The sequence below is a fragment of the Macrobrachium rosenbergii genome, chromosome 18, assembly GCF_040412425.1.
Source record: "Macrobrachium rosenbergii isolate ZJJX-2024 chromosome 18, ASM4041242v1, whole genome shotgun sequence".
Classification (NCBI taxonomy): Eukaryota; Metazoa; Arthropoda; class Malacostraca; order Decapoda; family Palaemonidae; genus Macrobrachium; species Macrobrachium rosenbergii.
This window is the reverse complement of record NC_089758.1, coordinates 29,733,708-29,751,733: the sequence shown is the minus strand read 5'-3', so window position 1 is coordinate 29,751,733 and position 18,026 is coordinate 29,733,708. Positions and strand designations below refer to the sequence as shown.

At 36.4% G+C, this 18,026-nt stretch overlaps 1 protein-coding gene across 1 annotated transcript in view; it reads right to left on the bottom strand.

The window, feature by feature from the left end:
• Positions 1-17,327, bottom strand: part of LOC136848239 (H2.0-like homeobox protein) — an 18,686-nt gene extending 1,359 nt beyond the window's left edge. The window contains exons 1-4 of the mRNA XM_067120598.1: positions 15,621-17,327; positions 2,669-2,818; positions 2,007-2,155; positions 1-336 (exon numbers count right to left, since the gene is read on the bottom strand). The exon at positions 1-336 is cut by the window's left edge and continues 1,359 nt beyond it. Coding sequence (XP_066976699.1) covers positions 1-336; positions 2,007-2,155; positions 2,669-2,818; positions 15,621-16,434 — 1,449 coding nt within the window. The 5' untranslated portion in view covers positions 16,435-17,327. The remainder of the gene's footprint in view (positions 337-2,006; positions 2,156-2,668; positions 2,819-15,620) is intronic.
• Between the last annotated feature and the right edge of the window lie 699 nt (positions 17,328-18,026).

Sequence of the window (18,026 nt, the reverse complement as noted above, 5' to 3'; positions counted from 1 at the left end):
TCTTTCCACTTCCATGCCTATTCCCGCCATTCTCTTCTCAACCTCCGCGTTATCATCCTCCCCCTCTTCTTCGTATTCCTCTTCGTCCTCCTCCTCCTCCTCTTCCTCTTCCTCTTCTTCCTCCTCCTCCTCTTCCCCTTGGGTTCTCGGCCTAGGTCCTTCCTCGGAGCCCGCTGGCCAAGAGGTGGAGGCGGCAGCGGGAAGCGAGACTTCCGGCGCCGCCTTCAGGCGCTCCTCTTCTCTCATCCTCTGCAGTTCGGCGAAGGAGGGCACCGAGTTCTTCTTAGGGCGCCCCTTGGGCTTCGTCGGGGGTTCCTTGCTGCCGTCCTGCATCACCTGAAGGGGGGGAGGAAAGAAACAAGGGCGTCGTTGAGATCAAGACCCGAAGCTTCAGAGCATGCATCAAGGGCGTCATGGAGATATAATTAGTTGAAAGGATTCGTCGGTCTAAGAGGATTTACTAATCAGGATTTTTTTTCGGAATAAGAGAAACAATCGGGATTAATGACTTTTTAATGGCTACTTACACTTATGATTAGTTTTACAGTAAACTAGAAGGAACTGCTTGACAATAAGTTAATCACGTTGCAAAATGCACTTGTTTTTATATATATATATATATATATATATATATATATATATATATATATATATATATATATATATATATATATATATATATATATATATAAAACCACACCCCTCTGAAGGTGGGGAAAGTCTTGTGGGTGGCTTAGATATATAAGTCGAAACCGGTTAGGATTGAAACCCAGTTTTTCCACTGAACTCTGTTGTTAATTTTCCGTGGTAAAAAGTGCGACATGCAAACATACAAATCACGTGTCAATGTAATTATAATCATATATATATGTATATATATATATATATATATATATATATATATATATATATATATATATATATATATATATATATATATATATAGGCCTATAGATATGTGTTCGTGTGTATGAAGCGATCTGCGCTACAGCAGGATAAGCCCCGTCCTGAGAAAAGCAAAGCGAGCAAGATCATCCCGAAAATCTCTCCATAAACACTCAGAACACACACACACGAATACACACACACACACACACATACACACACACGCACACACACACGGAAGTACCCCACGAGAAGAAACGGAATCGACTCGGGGTAAAATAAACAAGAGTCTTTTCAGACCGTCTCGTGAGCTGCGGCGGCTCTGCCTTTCTTTCTTCTCGCGAGAGGAGCGGGATTATTTTTACCAAAAGGGCTTTTACCCGCCCAGTTTGTTCAGCTTTCGGGCTCATTAGGGCGTCTTAGAGGAGACAAGGGACTCCCCTCCAACCGGTGGTTTACATTAAATGTGAACTCGATTTGCTTAAGGCTCACACGACGCCTTTTGGGTGTCCGTTTTGGGTGGTGGGCGTTTTTAGGCCGATAGGGAGGTTTGTTGCGTTGTTGTTTTGTTTGTTGTGGTTCTCTCTCTCTCTCTCTCTCTCTCTCTCTCTCTCTCTCTCTCTCTCTCTCTCTCTCTCATATATATATATGCATACATACGCACATTCCATCAATTTTCTCTAAAAATCTTGACACATCTTTCTGGGTAATTCAGCCAACGGAAATAAGCGCATATCCTAACGTAAAAACTATACATTCTTCGACGAGGCAATAATTAGTTTTACCCTGACGCCGAATATTAAGCGAAATGATAAAAAAAAAAAAAATTTTCTCATGGCACCATAAAAATGAAAAATAAATTCGTATAGAAAAGATAAGTGAAAGCTGCATAAAAGTTAAGACTACATGCGCATGCGTAATGCTCTGGATCTGTGTTGCTCTTGCCATCTCTGTCTGCGTGTCAGTAGGTATAACTGTCTGCAATTCTGTCTGCAATTCTGTCTGTCCAGAACTTCCAGTTTTAAGTACGATAATTCAGAAATAATACCCACATCATATCATCATTTTATCCCACATTTCCTCGCTTAGTCTAAAGAAAAAATCTGGTTTATCTTTCTTACCTGTTTCTTCCACTTCATCCTCCTATTCTGGTACCAGGTCTTGACCTGGAGTTGGGTCAGGCCCAGAGACCTGGCCAGGTCGACGCGGTCAGGCGTGCTCAGGTATTTCTGGGCCTCGAACCTTCGTTCTAGACCTACCAGTTGGAGTTCTGGAAGAGGAAAAATAAAGGATTAGTTTTTTTTTATTAGTAGTATAGAACGATTTTGACTGAAAGTTCAGTTTGAAGATGGTTCAACAATATCATGTTTATCAGAGACGTCTGGAAATCTTGCTTTATTGACAGTCGTATGAGTAAACATACATGCACACGCATACACATACACACACATGTATATGTATATGTATATGTATATGTATATATATATATATATATATATATATATATATATATATATATATATATATATATATATATATATAATCACTGTAAGTGTATATGTTAGAGAGAGAGAGAGAGAGAGAGAGAGAGAGAGAGAGAGAGAGAGAGAGAGAGAGAGAGAGAATTATACCAATTCATTCATGTACTGTACATTAACACGTTTCCTTAAAAAGATTTTTAATTTTCCTATACTTGCTGAATCACGCATGAGAAACATCTAAATGAATAAATGAAGAGAGAGAGAGAGAGAGAGAGAGAGAGAGAGAGAGAGAGAGGACCAACCTGTGAAAACAGTCCTTGACCTCCTGTATTTCTTGGTGGAGGTGTCGGGCATGGCTGAGGGCCTTGTCCTCACGTAGACGGGAACAGGTACCGGGACGGGAGAGCTGTTTCCACTGCCTCGTGGGTTGCTCGGGCTTGTCACTTCGTAATCTGGAAGTGAGGTAAGTGAATAAATATATAAATAAATAAATATATATATAAATATATATATACCTATATGTATTAATATATACATACAGATAAATTATGTATATATAAATATTATATATATATTATCTGTATATGTATATATACATAAACAATATATAAATATATACACACATTTTTATGTGTGTGTGTGTCTGTGTATACCTGGAAAAGCTTACATTGCAAGAAAAAGTTCCTGAGTTAGCATATGAGCCTGCGACCAGCTGGGTTTAACGAATGAGAAAGGGTGGCTGTGCTAGATGGTTTAAACACAAAGGTAGGTAACAGAGATAATGCAATATTTGGTAGGAACTGAATTCCTAGAGTTTCTGGGATGCACTTGGTTATCAGAAACAGGCAGTTTCCAAAGAAAAAATTTATACATAATTACCGATGTTTCCATTTGTGCAATAGTATTTGATTCATCTGAATATATCATGATGAATTCTTGATAAATTTTCAGTAAATGTAAATGTGGAGTATAAATAAAACATGTATAAAATACGAACGAAAATTTGATTTTTTTCAAATTATGTATACAGGAGCATGAATTAACAAAAATGCATACCGTGTATTTCTGTCAAAGCTCATAAATAATGTTATTATTATTATTATTATTATTATTATTATTATTATTATTATTATTATTATTATTATTAATCAGAAGATGAACCCTATTCATATGAAACAAGCCCACCACAGGGGCCACTGACTTGAAATTCAATCTCCCAAAGAATATGGTGTTCATTCGAAAGAAGTAACAGAAGGTAATGTTATGCATACCAGTAGTTAAATATCTATAAGCCACGGAAATGAAGTTATGAAAAAAGAAAGGGTTTATCTTTATTTATATGACGACAAACACTTGCCAACGGGCAATTATGTGATTTAAATCATTCATATTTTTTCTGAATCTGCAGTCTTGAGGCAATGCTGTTTTGTGACTAAATCAATCCCAAGGCAAGGAGTGCAAAAATAGGTTTCCTTTACATAATGGAAATCTGCCGCCAAGTGAAAATTTTCGAGTAATAATTTTCTTGCAGGTACAGGCTATACAGTAATCTAGATTCTAAAAAATCATATAACTCTGATTATACGGTATGCCAAACCCTTGAACTGTTTTTATTCAAGAGAGATAAACAATTGCATTGCAATATGCATGTATACATATGTAATATTATATATATATATATATATATATATATATATATATATATATATATATATATATATATATATATAGATATAGATATACACATAAAATGTTTTGTGTGTGTGTATACGCTTGGAAAAAAATGAAGAGTGAAAATAATTTTCAAGTTTTGTCGGTATAATATATATTCCGACTAACTTGAATCAGAATATTACATATTCCGATTTTATGTTTGTCATACTGAACTATTTCCTAAAATCTGCAACACCCTTTCCCGCCCCACCCACATCCCCTCCCCCTCAATAAAACGGTGGAGGGGGGGAGGATTTTTGTTCGAAGAATGGGTCCTTCCTCGAGAGACTGCATGGGCTCCAACCCTTGAGTTGTTCAATATCTGCTTATGACGCTCAGAAAGATCTCGCTCAGTTCTTGACGTACATACTTAAGTATACGTACACATACATGCATACATATGTTGAATATATATGGAGATATTTGTAACATAATTGTTGGTATTTCCATCTCTACAATGATGTTTGATTTATCTGAATCTACGACGATGTATTCTTGGTAAATTTTCAGTATAGGTAAATTTGGTGTATAAATAACATATGTATAAAACACCAACGGAAATTTGATTTCTGCAAATTATGTATACAAGGGCATGAATTAACAAAAAATATACATACAGTGTATTTCTGTCAAAGCTCATAAATAATCTGTTATTATTATTATTATTATTATTATTATTATTATTATTATTATTATTAATCAGGAACAGGAATTAATTACATCTACCTTTTTTACATGCTAAAAGAAATGAAACAATCCGAAAATGGAAAAAAACTGGAAATGGAATTAATTCAGTGTTTTCATTTTTAGTTTCCTGAAAAGAAAACTATTGTGCCGGCTTTGTTTGTTCGTCAGCACTTTTCTCTGTCCGCACTTTTTCTGATCTTAAGACCTATTGAGGCTAGAGGGCTGCAAATTGGTATGTTGATCATCCACCCTCCAATCATCAAACAAACCAAATTGCAGCCCTCTAGCCTCAGTAGTTTTTGTTTTATTTAAGGTTAAATTTAGTAATAATTGTGCATCTGGCAACGAAATAGGACAGGCCACCATCGGGCCTTGGTTAAAGTTTCATTGGCCGCGGCTCATACAGCATTGCATCGAAACCACCGAAAGATTTTCAGTGGCCTTGGTCATAAGCTGCACAGAAAACTCGATTTCTTCGGCGCATTTTTTACTTGTTTTTACTGATTTTGCGAAAGTATTTTGAAGAGAGAAGTCTTGAAGCAATTACGTCGCCTTTATGGAGTTCCTCATGAATTAAGATGATAATTTATTCAAGTATAACATATTAGTAGGGTTGACAGTTATCAGTTATCGGTCTTTAAAGCTTTATCAAGAGAGAGAATGATAACCCAAAGTAAAAAGACGGTGAAAAAAAAGAAGTAACTTAATCTCAAAACAATATGAGAAAGATCTCAGATTGCAACTAGTGAGGAGGCCAGGATTTTCTTGACGTACATAGGCTACTTACATACGTGATAAAATCGTCGTTCTTTGAAAACTCTGTGTAAGGCTCAGGCAGGAAAACAGTTGCTGTTTGTTACCGTATCGGGCACTATAGATAAAAAAAATGAATTGATTTGACAGTAAACAAATGGAAATGTAATGAGTTAAACCTGCTTTCTATTCAATATTTTATATTGAATAGGATATAGAATATTGAGTTTAAGCCAGAGACCAAGTGGTATGACCTATGAGGGCATTCAGTAAAAAGGTTTGAAAGGTGTAACAGGAGGATAGCCTCGCAGTTGCACTATGAAACAATTGTTAGGAGAGGATGGAAAGTCAGATGGAAGAAAGAGAATGCGAACGGCGATACAGTAAAAGGAATGAGAGGGGTTGCAGCTAGGGGCCGAATTAGGGACGCTGCAAAGAACCCTGACGGCACTACCTTCCCCCACCCCACGTCCCTTTATGGGTCTATTGTTTATTGATTTCACGAAACTACTTCGAAGACGAACACCTTTCTGTCGACTTTTATGGAGGAGTTCCTTAGGGAAGGATGATAACCTAAATCTAAAAAAGACGGTGCCAAAATGCAAAATGAAGCAACTCAATCTCCAGTCAACCAACACAAACGCTGCATCAAACCCGAATAGCAAGAAAGTCCCGCACAGATAGAGCTACTGACCCCGTTCCTCGGAAAAACAAATAAGACGTCGACACAAACATGAAAAACACGTCCCCACCATCACAACAGCGCGAGATAAAATGATAAATGAGACTAGCAGATTTCTTTGAGGTCTCGTTGATGTCAACAACGTCTTGTGCAAATGTCCTCCCCGCCCCCCAGCAACCCCCTGCCTCGGGGAGATACAGATACGACAGCGCGGACATGACAGGGGAATGTCAACAAAAGTGGGGAACCCGATGGATCGAAAGTATAAACTCCGGATGACATTTGCGGGGCTCGTTCTTTTTGATAAGTTGTACTCGAAGGATTTCGTTATTTGTGAAGCCGTACTTCGCTTATGAAATAAAGTTTGTTTGGTAACAATAACTGTAACAATTTCATTATTTTATCTCGTCGGCAACACCAGTTTATATATACAAAGTATAACTCGTTATGTATTGAATTATATCACTACTCATAAATTTTTTTCTGAAATTTGACTCTCGAATATCTTCGACATTTTCAAAAATACAATTTCGTAACTGATACCGCAATAGGGCCATGAAGAAACGAAATCTCAAAGCATCCCATAACGGCCAATTCCGCCTCCCTCCCCCAAAAATTAACACCTCACCCACCCGCCATTACAAAAGAAATATGTGCACAAATGTTGATTAAAACTTACGGCACCTATGGATTTAATTTTTTCCTCAATATACCTGGAGTTGAGTTCTTTGTGTAGCTAAGACGGGATATGTTTACCTGCTCACTAATTTAAATACGAATATTTTCGGGTTAAAATAAAAAGGAATATCACGTGAAAATTACTGGAACTTGGATGGATTCTGAACGAGACCAAAATTCGTGGACAAATGTAACTGAGGAATTATCAAAACTGCTTTAGCCATTATGGACTGTTACAGACTTTATAATAATAATAATAATAATAATAATAATAATAATAATAATAATAATAATAATAATAATAATAATAATAATAATAAACGATGGAGAAAGTAAATTTGATAAGGCTGGAATTTTCATCTTATCAATACGAAGTTTTGATATCGTGTCAATAATAATACCAGAAAAAATATTAAGAATCATCAATAATCTGCAATTATTTCAATGGAGATATTTTTGAAAATGAGTCTGAAGAACATGAAATTATTCAATATATTTCAGTGCATCAGGAATCACCAGTACGTGGTTGAAATTAAATTTTAAAAGGTGAAAATTCACAATGGCATCGTAAGAGATATATCCTTCTTTTCATTCAGAAGCCATTATTTACCTTATAAAAGTAAATCTCGCTGCATGATGTATATTTACGATAGTACAAGAAAGAATACGTAATTTTTTTAACATCCTATCTAATTACGTGATTAAACCGCAATCCTTTTCAAAGACTTTTTTGACCTTGTATATATAAATAAAAATACTGGCAACTTTCTTAGACACGAAGATATGTTGACTGATTGATTTTGAAATTTAGGTCTTGAAGACGAAGCGCCGGAACCCGTCAGGATTATTCAGCGCCGTAATGAAGGTGAAATGTATAAATTAATGATATGATTAATAATGAATAGGTGAATGATGACATTCTAGTAAAATTCAGTGTTGAAATATGAACGTAAAAAATGAAGAATGATATTAGATAGAACCAACGATATCTATTAAACTTTTATGTTTAAAATAAATACTTAGCATATAAAATAAATATGACTAAAATCTTTATTAAATATACTGTTCATTTGTATTCCACATAGGAAAATGAAAGGTGTTTTTGTTATAATATGCCCAACAGATTCGTTCTCCAGTGGGCCTCTTCTTGAGGCGTTTATTAAAGAAAGCATATATATATATATATATATATATATATATATATATATATATATATATATATATATATATATATAAATGATAAAAATACCAAAATCCTTGTAGAAGGTGGTAGCTTTGTTAGAAATTTATTTTGTTGTTCAGGAATGATTTCAAAATGGGTTAAAGTTGTTGGAGAAGTTGATAAACATATTTTTTTATAACATTTTTTTTTATCGGTTATTGATTTTCAAAATGATTTAAAGTTGTTGAAAAAGTAAAAAAAAAATGTTTATCATCAGTTATTGATTTTCAAAATGGGTTAAAGTTCAGTTTAAGGAAAAGTTGATAAACAGAAGACCTGCCTTGCATTTCTTTGTCTATTTTTTTTAAATCGATTATTAATATACAACCAACCAACTTATTTTAATGTTGTCACGTTTTGAAATCGTTCTCTTTTCACGTTTTCCCAAATATAATCTTATTTCTTTCAAGCGGCGAGGCCTATCGCTTCTGTGTGGTCAAGCAAGGTTTTGCCTCTCGTTTTTCCATATATATATATATATATATATATATATATATATATATATATATATATATATATATATATATATATATATATATATTTCTGTGCCTTTAATTCTTTCAGTTCGTGGTGGTAGTGAAATTGGATAATATCCAGTCCTATCCTTTCTATTTAATAAGTGATCTCCTCTTTCTGCATTTCCCATTACCTTCTGTTACTTTTAGTTCTCTGTAAAAGAAAACTGTTGTGCCGGCTTTGTCTGTCCATCCCCACTTTATTCTGTCCGCAATTTTTCTGTCCGCCCTCAGATCTTAAAAACTACTGAGGCTAGAGGGCTGCAAATTGGTATGTTGATCATCCACCCTCCAATCATCAAACATACCAAATTGCAGCTCTCTAGCCTCAGCGGTTTTTATTTATATAAGGTTAAATTTAGCCATAATAGTGTGCCTGGCAACGAAATAGGATAGGCCACCACCGGGCCGTGGTTAAAGTTTCATGGGCCGAGGCTCCTACAGCATTATACCGAGACAACCGAAAGATAGATCTATTTTCGGTGGCTTTGATTATACGTCGTAGCGGCTGTACAGAAAACTCGATTGCGCCGAAGATACTTCGGCCCATTTTTTATTTGTTTCTATTGAACACCATAATACTCTTTGGAAGGTTGAATTGCTAGTCAGTCTCCCCTATGGTGGGTTTGTTTCATATGACCTGGCTTTATCTTCTGCATAATAATAATAATAATAATAATAATAATAATAATAATAATAATAATAATAATAATAATAATAATAATAATATCGAAATTGCGAAATAAATTAAAATGTTTATATTTGCTATAGACTATAAAATTTTGGAAGCTAGCCAGCATTTATGTATATTCCCATTATTGAATTTTATTGACAATGAGCATTCTAAATTAAGTATATTTTGTTAAAAGAAAATATACTTAATTTTCACGCCAAAAAGGTTATTTGCCATCAGTCTTAACTTGCGCAGACTTTCTTGTTAATATTTAGGTATATGTTCCGAGTTTGGAATTTTATTGACAATGAGCGTTCTAAGTGAAGTATATTTCATTAAAATAAAAAAATATACTTAATTTTACCGGTAAAAAACGGTTATTTATCATCAGGCTTAACTTAAGGAGACTTAGTATATCACTTTCCCAGATTAGAAGAAAATATGAGCTCTATAATTGTTCAAAAAAGTCGATTTCTGTGGTTTAGGCTTAAGGAAAAAATAAATCTGCCTGGGAATAAATGGCGCCGCTCCCTTTTTCAAGATGGCGATTTCCGTCAGATAAAATGGCGGATTAAAAATTTTGAGAAATATTCATTTAGTAAAATGGCGGATTTGAAATTGTGATTTCTGGAGATATCTGGCAATAAATTGTCCAGTGTTTTCTGTCACGAAATTTGCGTGTTTAAATCGATTGTTTTTATAGAAAAACCAAAAGATTTAAAATGCCTTTTTTTTATACTCCTATACAGAGGCATATTAAAGATTAACGATTATTCCTGTAAAATACTATATTTTAAATTCGTGATATTGAATTGAATTGAATATAGACTTTAGGCCAAAGGCCAGGCACTGGGACCTATGGGGTCATTCAGCGCTGAAACGGAAACTGACAGTAAAAGGTTTGAAAGGTGTGACAGGGGAAGAACCTCGCAGCTGCACCATGAATCAATTGTTAGAAGAGGGTGGTAAGTAAGATGGAAGAAATAGAATATGAAAGGAGGTACAGTAAAAGGAAAGATTCGTGATATTGTCGGTAATTTTACAGATTTAGAATAGTGATTACCGTCTGTAAATTATGGGCAAATTTTATATGGCGATTTCTATCGGTATAATGAATGATTTAAATAGTTTCGCTTGGTGGTAAAATGACAGATTTACAGAGCTGATTCTGTATTTAAAATCAAAGTACAATATTTCTTTTTTTTTTTAATTGAATAGTTCATTAACAGATAAAAAAAATGCAAAAAAAAAAAAATCGAGTTTTCCGTACAGTCACTACAGCGTATAATCAAGTCCACCGAAAACAGATCTATCTTTCGGTGGTCTCGGTATGATGCTGTATGAGCCGGGGCCCACGAAACTTTAACCACGGCCCGGTGGTGGCCCATCCTTTATCGTTGCTAGAAGCACGATTATGGCTAACTTCAGCCTTAAATAAAATAAAAACTACTGAGGCTAGAGAGCTGTAATTTGGTATGTTTGATGATTAGAGGGTGGATGATCAACATACCAATTTGCAGCCCTCTAGCCTCAGTAGTTTTTAAGATCTGAGGGTGGACAGAAAAAGTTAAAATGACTCCTTACAAACGTTGGCTTCTGTTTGTAAAATGGCAAACTTTGAAACACGATTTTTCTTTTATTAAGCAAATCTTGAATTTAAATAATTTTAGATTTAAAAATTCATTCTTTACCAGAGCTAAATTTATATTTTCAAAACGAAAAAATTTTCATATCTTTCAATTTTGCAAAAGAAAAGAAAGGAATTTATGATAGTTATGACAGCGTCAATCGAATTTGTATTACAAAATATTCCACCCATCTCTATCAGGTTAAAAAAAAAAAAGGAATGAATACTGGAATTCATGATAGTAATAACTGGATGCCTGATATGAAATTTTCTTGTGTCAAAGGAAAGATTATGGAAAATTATGGTAACATTTCAAAACGTCTGCTCAGTTAAAAGGACATTTTCTGTCCGCCTTAGAGACAATAAATTCTCATAAGTGAATGGGATCATTAGGACAAGTCATTATCTAAACACCTCCAGAGTAATCAACCATTACCATTGGTCAGTTTTAATTGATATAATTAAATATAGTGATTTATTTAACCTGACGGTTAATATCCACAGTCGATATCGCTGACGCTAATCGTGAATGGCGGAAGTCCTCGCTTAGCATCCACCATTGGTTACAGTGATATCGGTTGTGGAGATTTACCGTCAGGTCAAAAAAAACCTCGCTTATACTTTAGAGATTTTAGTTGCACGGAAAATTTAAAAATGCACAGAATGAATTTGTCAGTTAATGCTTATTCGACAAATTGATAATGAAAAGATATTATTACATAGACCCGATTGCCAGATTATAGGATTTCTTTTCCTATCTGAACGAAACATAGGCTTCAAACAAATTCAAATAAAGTTCAGTTTTCCTTATTCCAATGAAAATTGAGCAATATTAATAATAATGATAATAATAATAATAATAATAATAATAATAATAATAATAATAAAAGAAACAGTTCACAATAATGACAGTATAGAGAAATCATTGATAAAAGTCAATAATTTTGTAATGTTAAAAAGTATTACCGTAATAATAATAATAATAATAATAATAATAATAATAATAATAATAATAATAATAATAATAATAATAATGTAAGAGACAGTTCACAATAATAACAGTACAGAGAAATCATTGATAAAAGTCATTACTTTCGTAATGCTAAAAAGTATTACCGTTTAGGTTACGCTAGAAATGATACAATATATAACGAATATTCTCCTTATTCACAATAACGACGGTAATGATAATCATCTTTTACTCGTATTTTCCAGAAAAGCAGAGTAAATCGGACAGATGTACCAAATCAACAGACATTTGTAAATTTTCATAGGACCGGATCCTACGCATCGAAAGCGTATAGGTTTATATTCTCGTCGGAACAAAAATATATCAAAGAATAATGTCTTACCGCAATATAGTAGCTTATTCAATATAATTTTATTTAAAAAAAAAAAAACAGCTGCATCTCGACATGGGTCTTTGGCTCATAATGTTGACATCAATAATCTTTCGTTTAAGTACTGATTGTCGTTGGTAATCATCAAAATAAGTCAAATTCTTAAAAGTGCAAATTTTGGCATTTGAAGGTCACTTAGAATTCCGAAAGAAATGCTCAGATACTGGAACGTTACCAGCCAAAGTACAGTTATATGTTTCTACAGGAATTTTCATTGTCGTTGTAAAATTCGTCATGGAATCGCAATATAAAATGTAGGCCATGAGCCAAGCGCTGAGAAATATGAGGTCATTCTGCGCTGAAAATAAATGACACAGTTGTTAGAAGGGTATAGGAAGTAAGATGGAAGGAAGAGAATATGAAAAGAGGTATAGTAAAAGGAATGGAAGGGGTTACAGCTAGGAGCCGAAGGGACGCTGCAAAGAACCGTAGTAATGCCTACAGTACACCGCTTGAGGAACACAACGGCACTAGTCTCCTACGGTGTGAAATTCATTATACTTTCCCCGTCTGATACGGCAATAATTTACTTTTATGCTAAAAAACTGGCCGAGTTCAATATTCTGAATTCTAACAGTAATTTTTTGTAAATAAATTTCAATTATCGAATAACTGTTGACGGAAAATTATCATTGCAGAAGAGACCTATACTGACTCGTTGAAATTAAGAATACCATATTCGAAAAATCTTGAATCCAAGTCTAGAATTCGTTTTGCTTCAAACTTTTTTCCTCATATCCTCAATGAATTTGGTAGCATAAAAGGGAAAATTTAACATACTCACTAATCTATTAATATATTTTTCATCTCTTTACTTGTCTCTTGTAACATAAATTCCAGGTCTGGGATGAGAAATGAACCAAATTTGCAACGTACATGATAGTTTTACCTTTCACTATTAAAAAGTAAAACGAATAATCTAATAAATACCAAATTTTTTCTTGATTCATTGCTCAGTAATTTTATACCTGACAAACCCGGCCGTATTTCAAGGGAAGAAATAATCTATTTTCCTTTTTTTTGAATGGAATTTCATCTGCAAGTTAAAATTTTTCTTTGGTTTTTTCCAAATATAATTCCTTATAGAACAGCTGAATAATTATTCTCGTAAATAAAAACGTTTTAGGCGAAGGGATTAGAATAGAACAGAACATAGAGTTTAGGCCAAGCGCTGGGACCTATTAGGTCATTCAGCGCTGAAAGGGAACTTGACAAGAAGGTGTGAAAGATGTAGCAGAAGGACAACCTCGCAGTTGCACTTTAAAACAACTGTTAGAGCGGGTGGAAAGTCAGGTGGAAGGAAAAAATTATGAACGGAGGTACAGTAAAAGGAACGAAAGAAGTTGCAGCTAGGGGCCGAAGGGGCGCTGCAAAGACCGCTAAGTAGTGCCTACAGCGTACCACGTGAGGTGCACTGACGGCACTACCTCCCCTATGGATGGTGAAGGGAATACAAAAATGAGATATCTATCAAAAGCTTCAATTTTGGGGGGATGCAGCATTGAATACCTTGGGTTCATAAAATCCAGGCAATGAAGTATTAACGATATCTTGCGCCAACGCCTGAGATTTTAATCAGCAGCGGGTACTGGGCAGAAATTACCTCAATAAATTCTTTAGGAAAACTTCAAATTTTTTATTTTAACAATTTAAAATTAATCACAAGAGGCTATAAATGACTAGACAAGATACAAGTCTTATTTATTCCAAAACGTTTGTGTCAAATTTTGATTACAAATCCTGTCATGAATTTCTTTTATAAATCTTCAAAGTTTTTAGCTTAATTTACTAGACAAGATACAAATCTTGTGATACTGGAATGGGATATAGAATTTAGTCCAAATGCCAAGCTCTGGGACCTAAGAGGTCATTCAGCGCTGAAAGGGAAAGTTATAGACAGTAAGAAGGTTCGAAAGGTGTAGCAGGAGGAAAACCTCAAAGCAGTTGCGCAATGAACCAATTGTTAGAGAGGCTGGAAAGTCTGATGGAAGAAAGAGAATATGAACTGAGGCACAATAAAAGGAATGAAAGAGGCTCAAGCTATTCTTAAACATTTCTGTCCCGTCTTGTGAAAATGATGACTTTTAAAGCTCAGTGTTCTATAGATTGACTTTTATAAGCAAACTATATTCATGCATACATTTGTACCCCGTAGGAGGGTAGTGCGGACCACTGTACGCATTACTTCAAGGTTCTTTGCAGCGTGCCTTCGGCCCCTAGCAGCAACCCCTTCCGTTCCTTTTACTGTAGCTCCTTTCATATTCTTTCTTCCATCTTACTTTCCTTAACCCTCTCCTAACAGTTGATTCACAGCGCAACTGCTTTGAGGTTTTCCCCCTGTTACGCCTTTCAAACTTCCACTGTCAATTTCTGTTTCAGCGCTGAATGACCTCATAGGTCCCAGTGCTTGGCCTTTGGCCTAAATTCTATATTCAGTTCAGTTCAACGTACATTGCTATCAAGATGTCTGCTGCGATTAAGACGCAAGATTATAAAGTTTTTCGAGACTGAATTACAGAATATTCTTTAGACCTTCTGTAATTCAGTTTCGGTACTATTTTTTAAATTTTAATTCGAGTATTAAAACCTTTCTTAGGGAACAAAAAATAAATAAATAAATAAATAAATAAATAAATAAATAAATAAATAAATAAATAAATAAATTAATGAATAATTTCAAGGAATCAGAATGAACGGACGGAGAACTCGAAATTTTTTTTTTCTTGAGGTAAATAAGTAAATGAATAAATCAATCGATAACAAATCTTGGAAATAGAGTGTAAGACGAGACGGCCATTTTGATTTTCATATATCTTGTTGCTTGGGAATTCAAGTATTTTGCCACATTAATTTCCAGCCAATTTTATCTTGAAAACAGATCTGGAATAAACTGCTATCCCGTGAAATGAAATTCCCATTATTATTATTTATTATGCTGTCTCCTATCATAAATCCATTCCCATCACTTCTGCATCCATGCATGTGTTATTATCTCATTGCTATTACTATTATTCAACCTCCGATGTGTGAATCATTTCCTTTTTAATGTGAATGTAAATGTGAAATATATATACACACACACACACATATATATATATATATATATATATATATATATATATATATATATATATATATATATATATATATATATATATATATATATATATAGATATAGATTTATATATATATAGATTTAGCACTTTTGGGCGCTCCGCATATCATCATTTACCGACGCTAATACCTTTTTGTACACTTGACCTGTGATTTGGATTTGACCTGCGACTGACCCATATATACATACCCTGCAAAGGGAGGGACGAGAGAAGCGACGAGTACTGAGCTGCCCAGAGGTAATGGTGGTGCGGGTGGTGGCGGGGCAAGGCCGCCATGAAAGAGGGTATCGGACTGTACACAGGTCTCCCTCCACTCCGCATGTGAAGGGGCAGGAACCGACGGTGTTCGTCCACTAGGGGGCACCCGAAACTCTTCTCCGAGGGGGACCGAAGGGCAGGGCGAGCGCTTCCTCCGCCGCTGAAGGAGGCGCAGGAGACGTTTGGTATGAGAGGAGGGGGAGGGGGAGGAGGAGGATGCGTCGGAGGTTTGTCAGATCGAAGCGGCGACGACGTAGACGCCTTCGTCTGCAGGAAAGCCACAGCAGCGGCGGCGGCAGCCGCCGTTGTCGGCAGAACTGGGGGCATCTTCGCTAGAGCCTTCGGCATAGGCAAAGAAAGCCTCTCGTAATCGGATGTGGTACTAAAGAAATCGGTTTTAGTGGCATGTTTCTCTCTCCCTGAGGTATGGCTGTCGTCGTCCGATTCCGGTTGACACGAACACGGCCGGTGTTGGTCGTCTCCTGCAGGTTCCGCGTCTCTCCTGAAGGCGTGGGCTTCTGGCAGGAAGTCATCCGAGAGGTTGCGAATGACCTGGACGTTGGGGCGACCTTCGTCAAGCGAATTTTGGGGTTCAGAAGAGAGAGGGAAATGTTCTTGTCGACTGGTCGAAGAATTGCACCGATTGATCGTCAGGTCTAGGCCTACTTGCTCTTGTTGGCTGTCGGTGTCGACTGGACGCTTGTGGCCCCACAGCAAGTCTCGAATTAGGAAGGACCGGGACATCCTGCTCGATAATAATGGCACAGGCTGACTAAATTAATCGATAATCAGGTTTTTAATCGGTGGTTGAGGTGCTTCAAATCATTCGGAACCTCCAGTCAGAAACACGGTCTATAGTTTTCGAGATGCTCAGAGGCGTCATATCACTTTGAGAATCATTCACTTAAGTCTCTAGGCCTTCTATCATTCTATCACATGGAAAACCCATACACTAATGATAGCGGAGTTAAGCGTTTTAGCTCCACATCTCTCCATTGGCCCCAAGTTTTGGCATGACTAGGAAGAAGCCAATTGGCCTAAGCACCTCTAAGCGATCACACGGGTACGTAAAAAGAAACTCAAGGCGTTTCCTGCTAATGCTTAAAATTCCGTTTCCAGTCACGTACGCGCTGCCGCCGATGGTTTTACCCTCATTTAACTTTTACAGACGGAATTTTTGCAGATTGCCGAGGTCTCTCTCTCCCCCAGTAAACAAGACGCCAAGTAGAAACTCCTGATTGACTACGCCATCTTTGGTAAGCCCCGTTTGATCTTTATATTACGGAATCGCTTTCACATGCGATATATTCGTCATGACTGGTGATCGTTAAGACACATCTCATTTGCAAAAACACGAGAAAAGTCTTTCCTAAATCTTGGCCCGGGAGAGAGGAGAGGAGAGGCCATCGAGAGTGTAATTGGGGCTGTGGGCGGTCCTGAAAATCTGGGGTACGGGTGCCCGCTCTAGGTGCCACTCATCAGTTTAGGAGCTTAGTTTCAACTGCTATGAAACGTCCTTCAATTGCTTAATTATTTCCCTCGCGAGTTAATCAGTGCTAGAACTGCCATTTATATAGATTTGATTATCTTCAGTCATAGTACTAATCGACATGACACCGAAAAAAGTGGCACTCGGGCACGAGGCATCGTCGCTGATTGGGCCAGCCGCGCGGATTGACCCCACCCATTGGCACAGTGCCGCTGGCTGCCGCTGTCGTGGGCGTGGCTTTGCAGCGTCCTTGGCGCCCGCCAACGGGCGGTTCTGCCCTTTCGGAGGGAGGGCCATAATTGGATTTTAAGTAGTTTCTCGAAGGTGGATTACGAGTGTCACGAGGATCCAAAGTGGTTGGATGGAAAATAGAGCTAAGAGGATTCCCGTGTTTCGTTTGTGGGGGGGAGCGGGTTTGGAGTTGGGGGGTAGGGGGTGTTCAGATCGAGAGCTAAAATTACACGCACAGAAGACGACGGAGGGGGGGGGGTGTGAAGCCCCTCGGCGTTTGGTGCTGTAATACGGATACAGAGGGGGCGGATAAGGACGACCTCGTTACAGCTGATGAAGAACATGGGCTTGGCAGTCACTCGCGTTAATGTTAGGATTTTAACTTATTTTATTTTTTTATTATTTCTTCATTTTTTCTGTGTTTTTTTTTGTCGTGGGTTTAAATATATTTTGACTAGATTGAGAGGGGGGGGGTATATTTCCCCCGTGGTGGTGTGTTGCTGACGAATGTTTGTGTCTGGGGAATGAAATGGGGCCTCTAGAACCAGCAGTAATATGGAAGTAATTAAATATGCATGTATAATTATGTACATATATACAAATATATACAGTATAT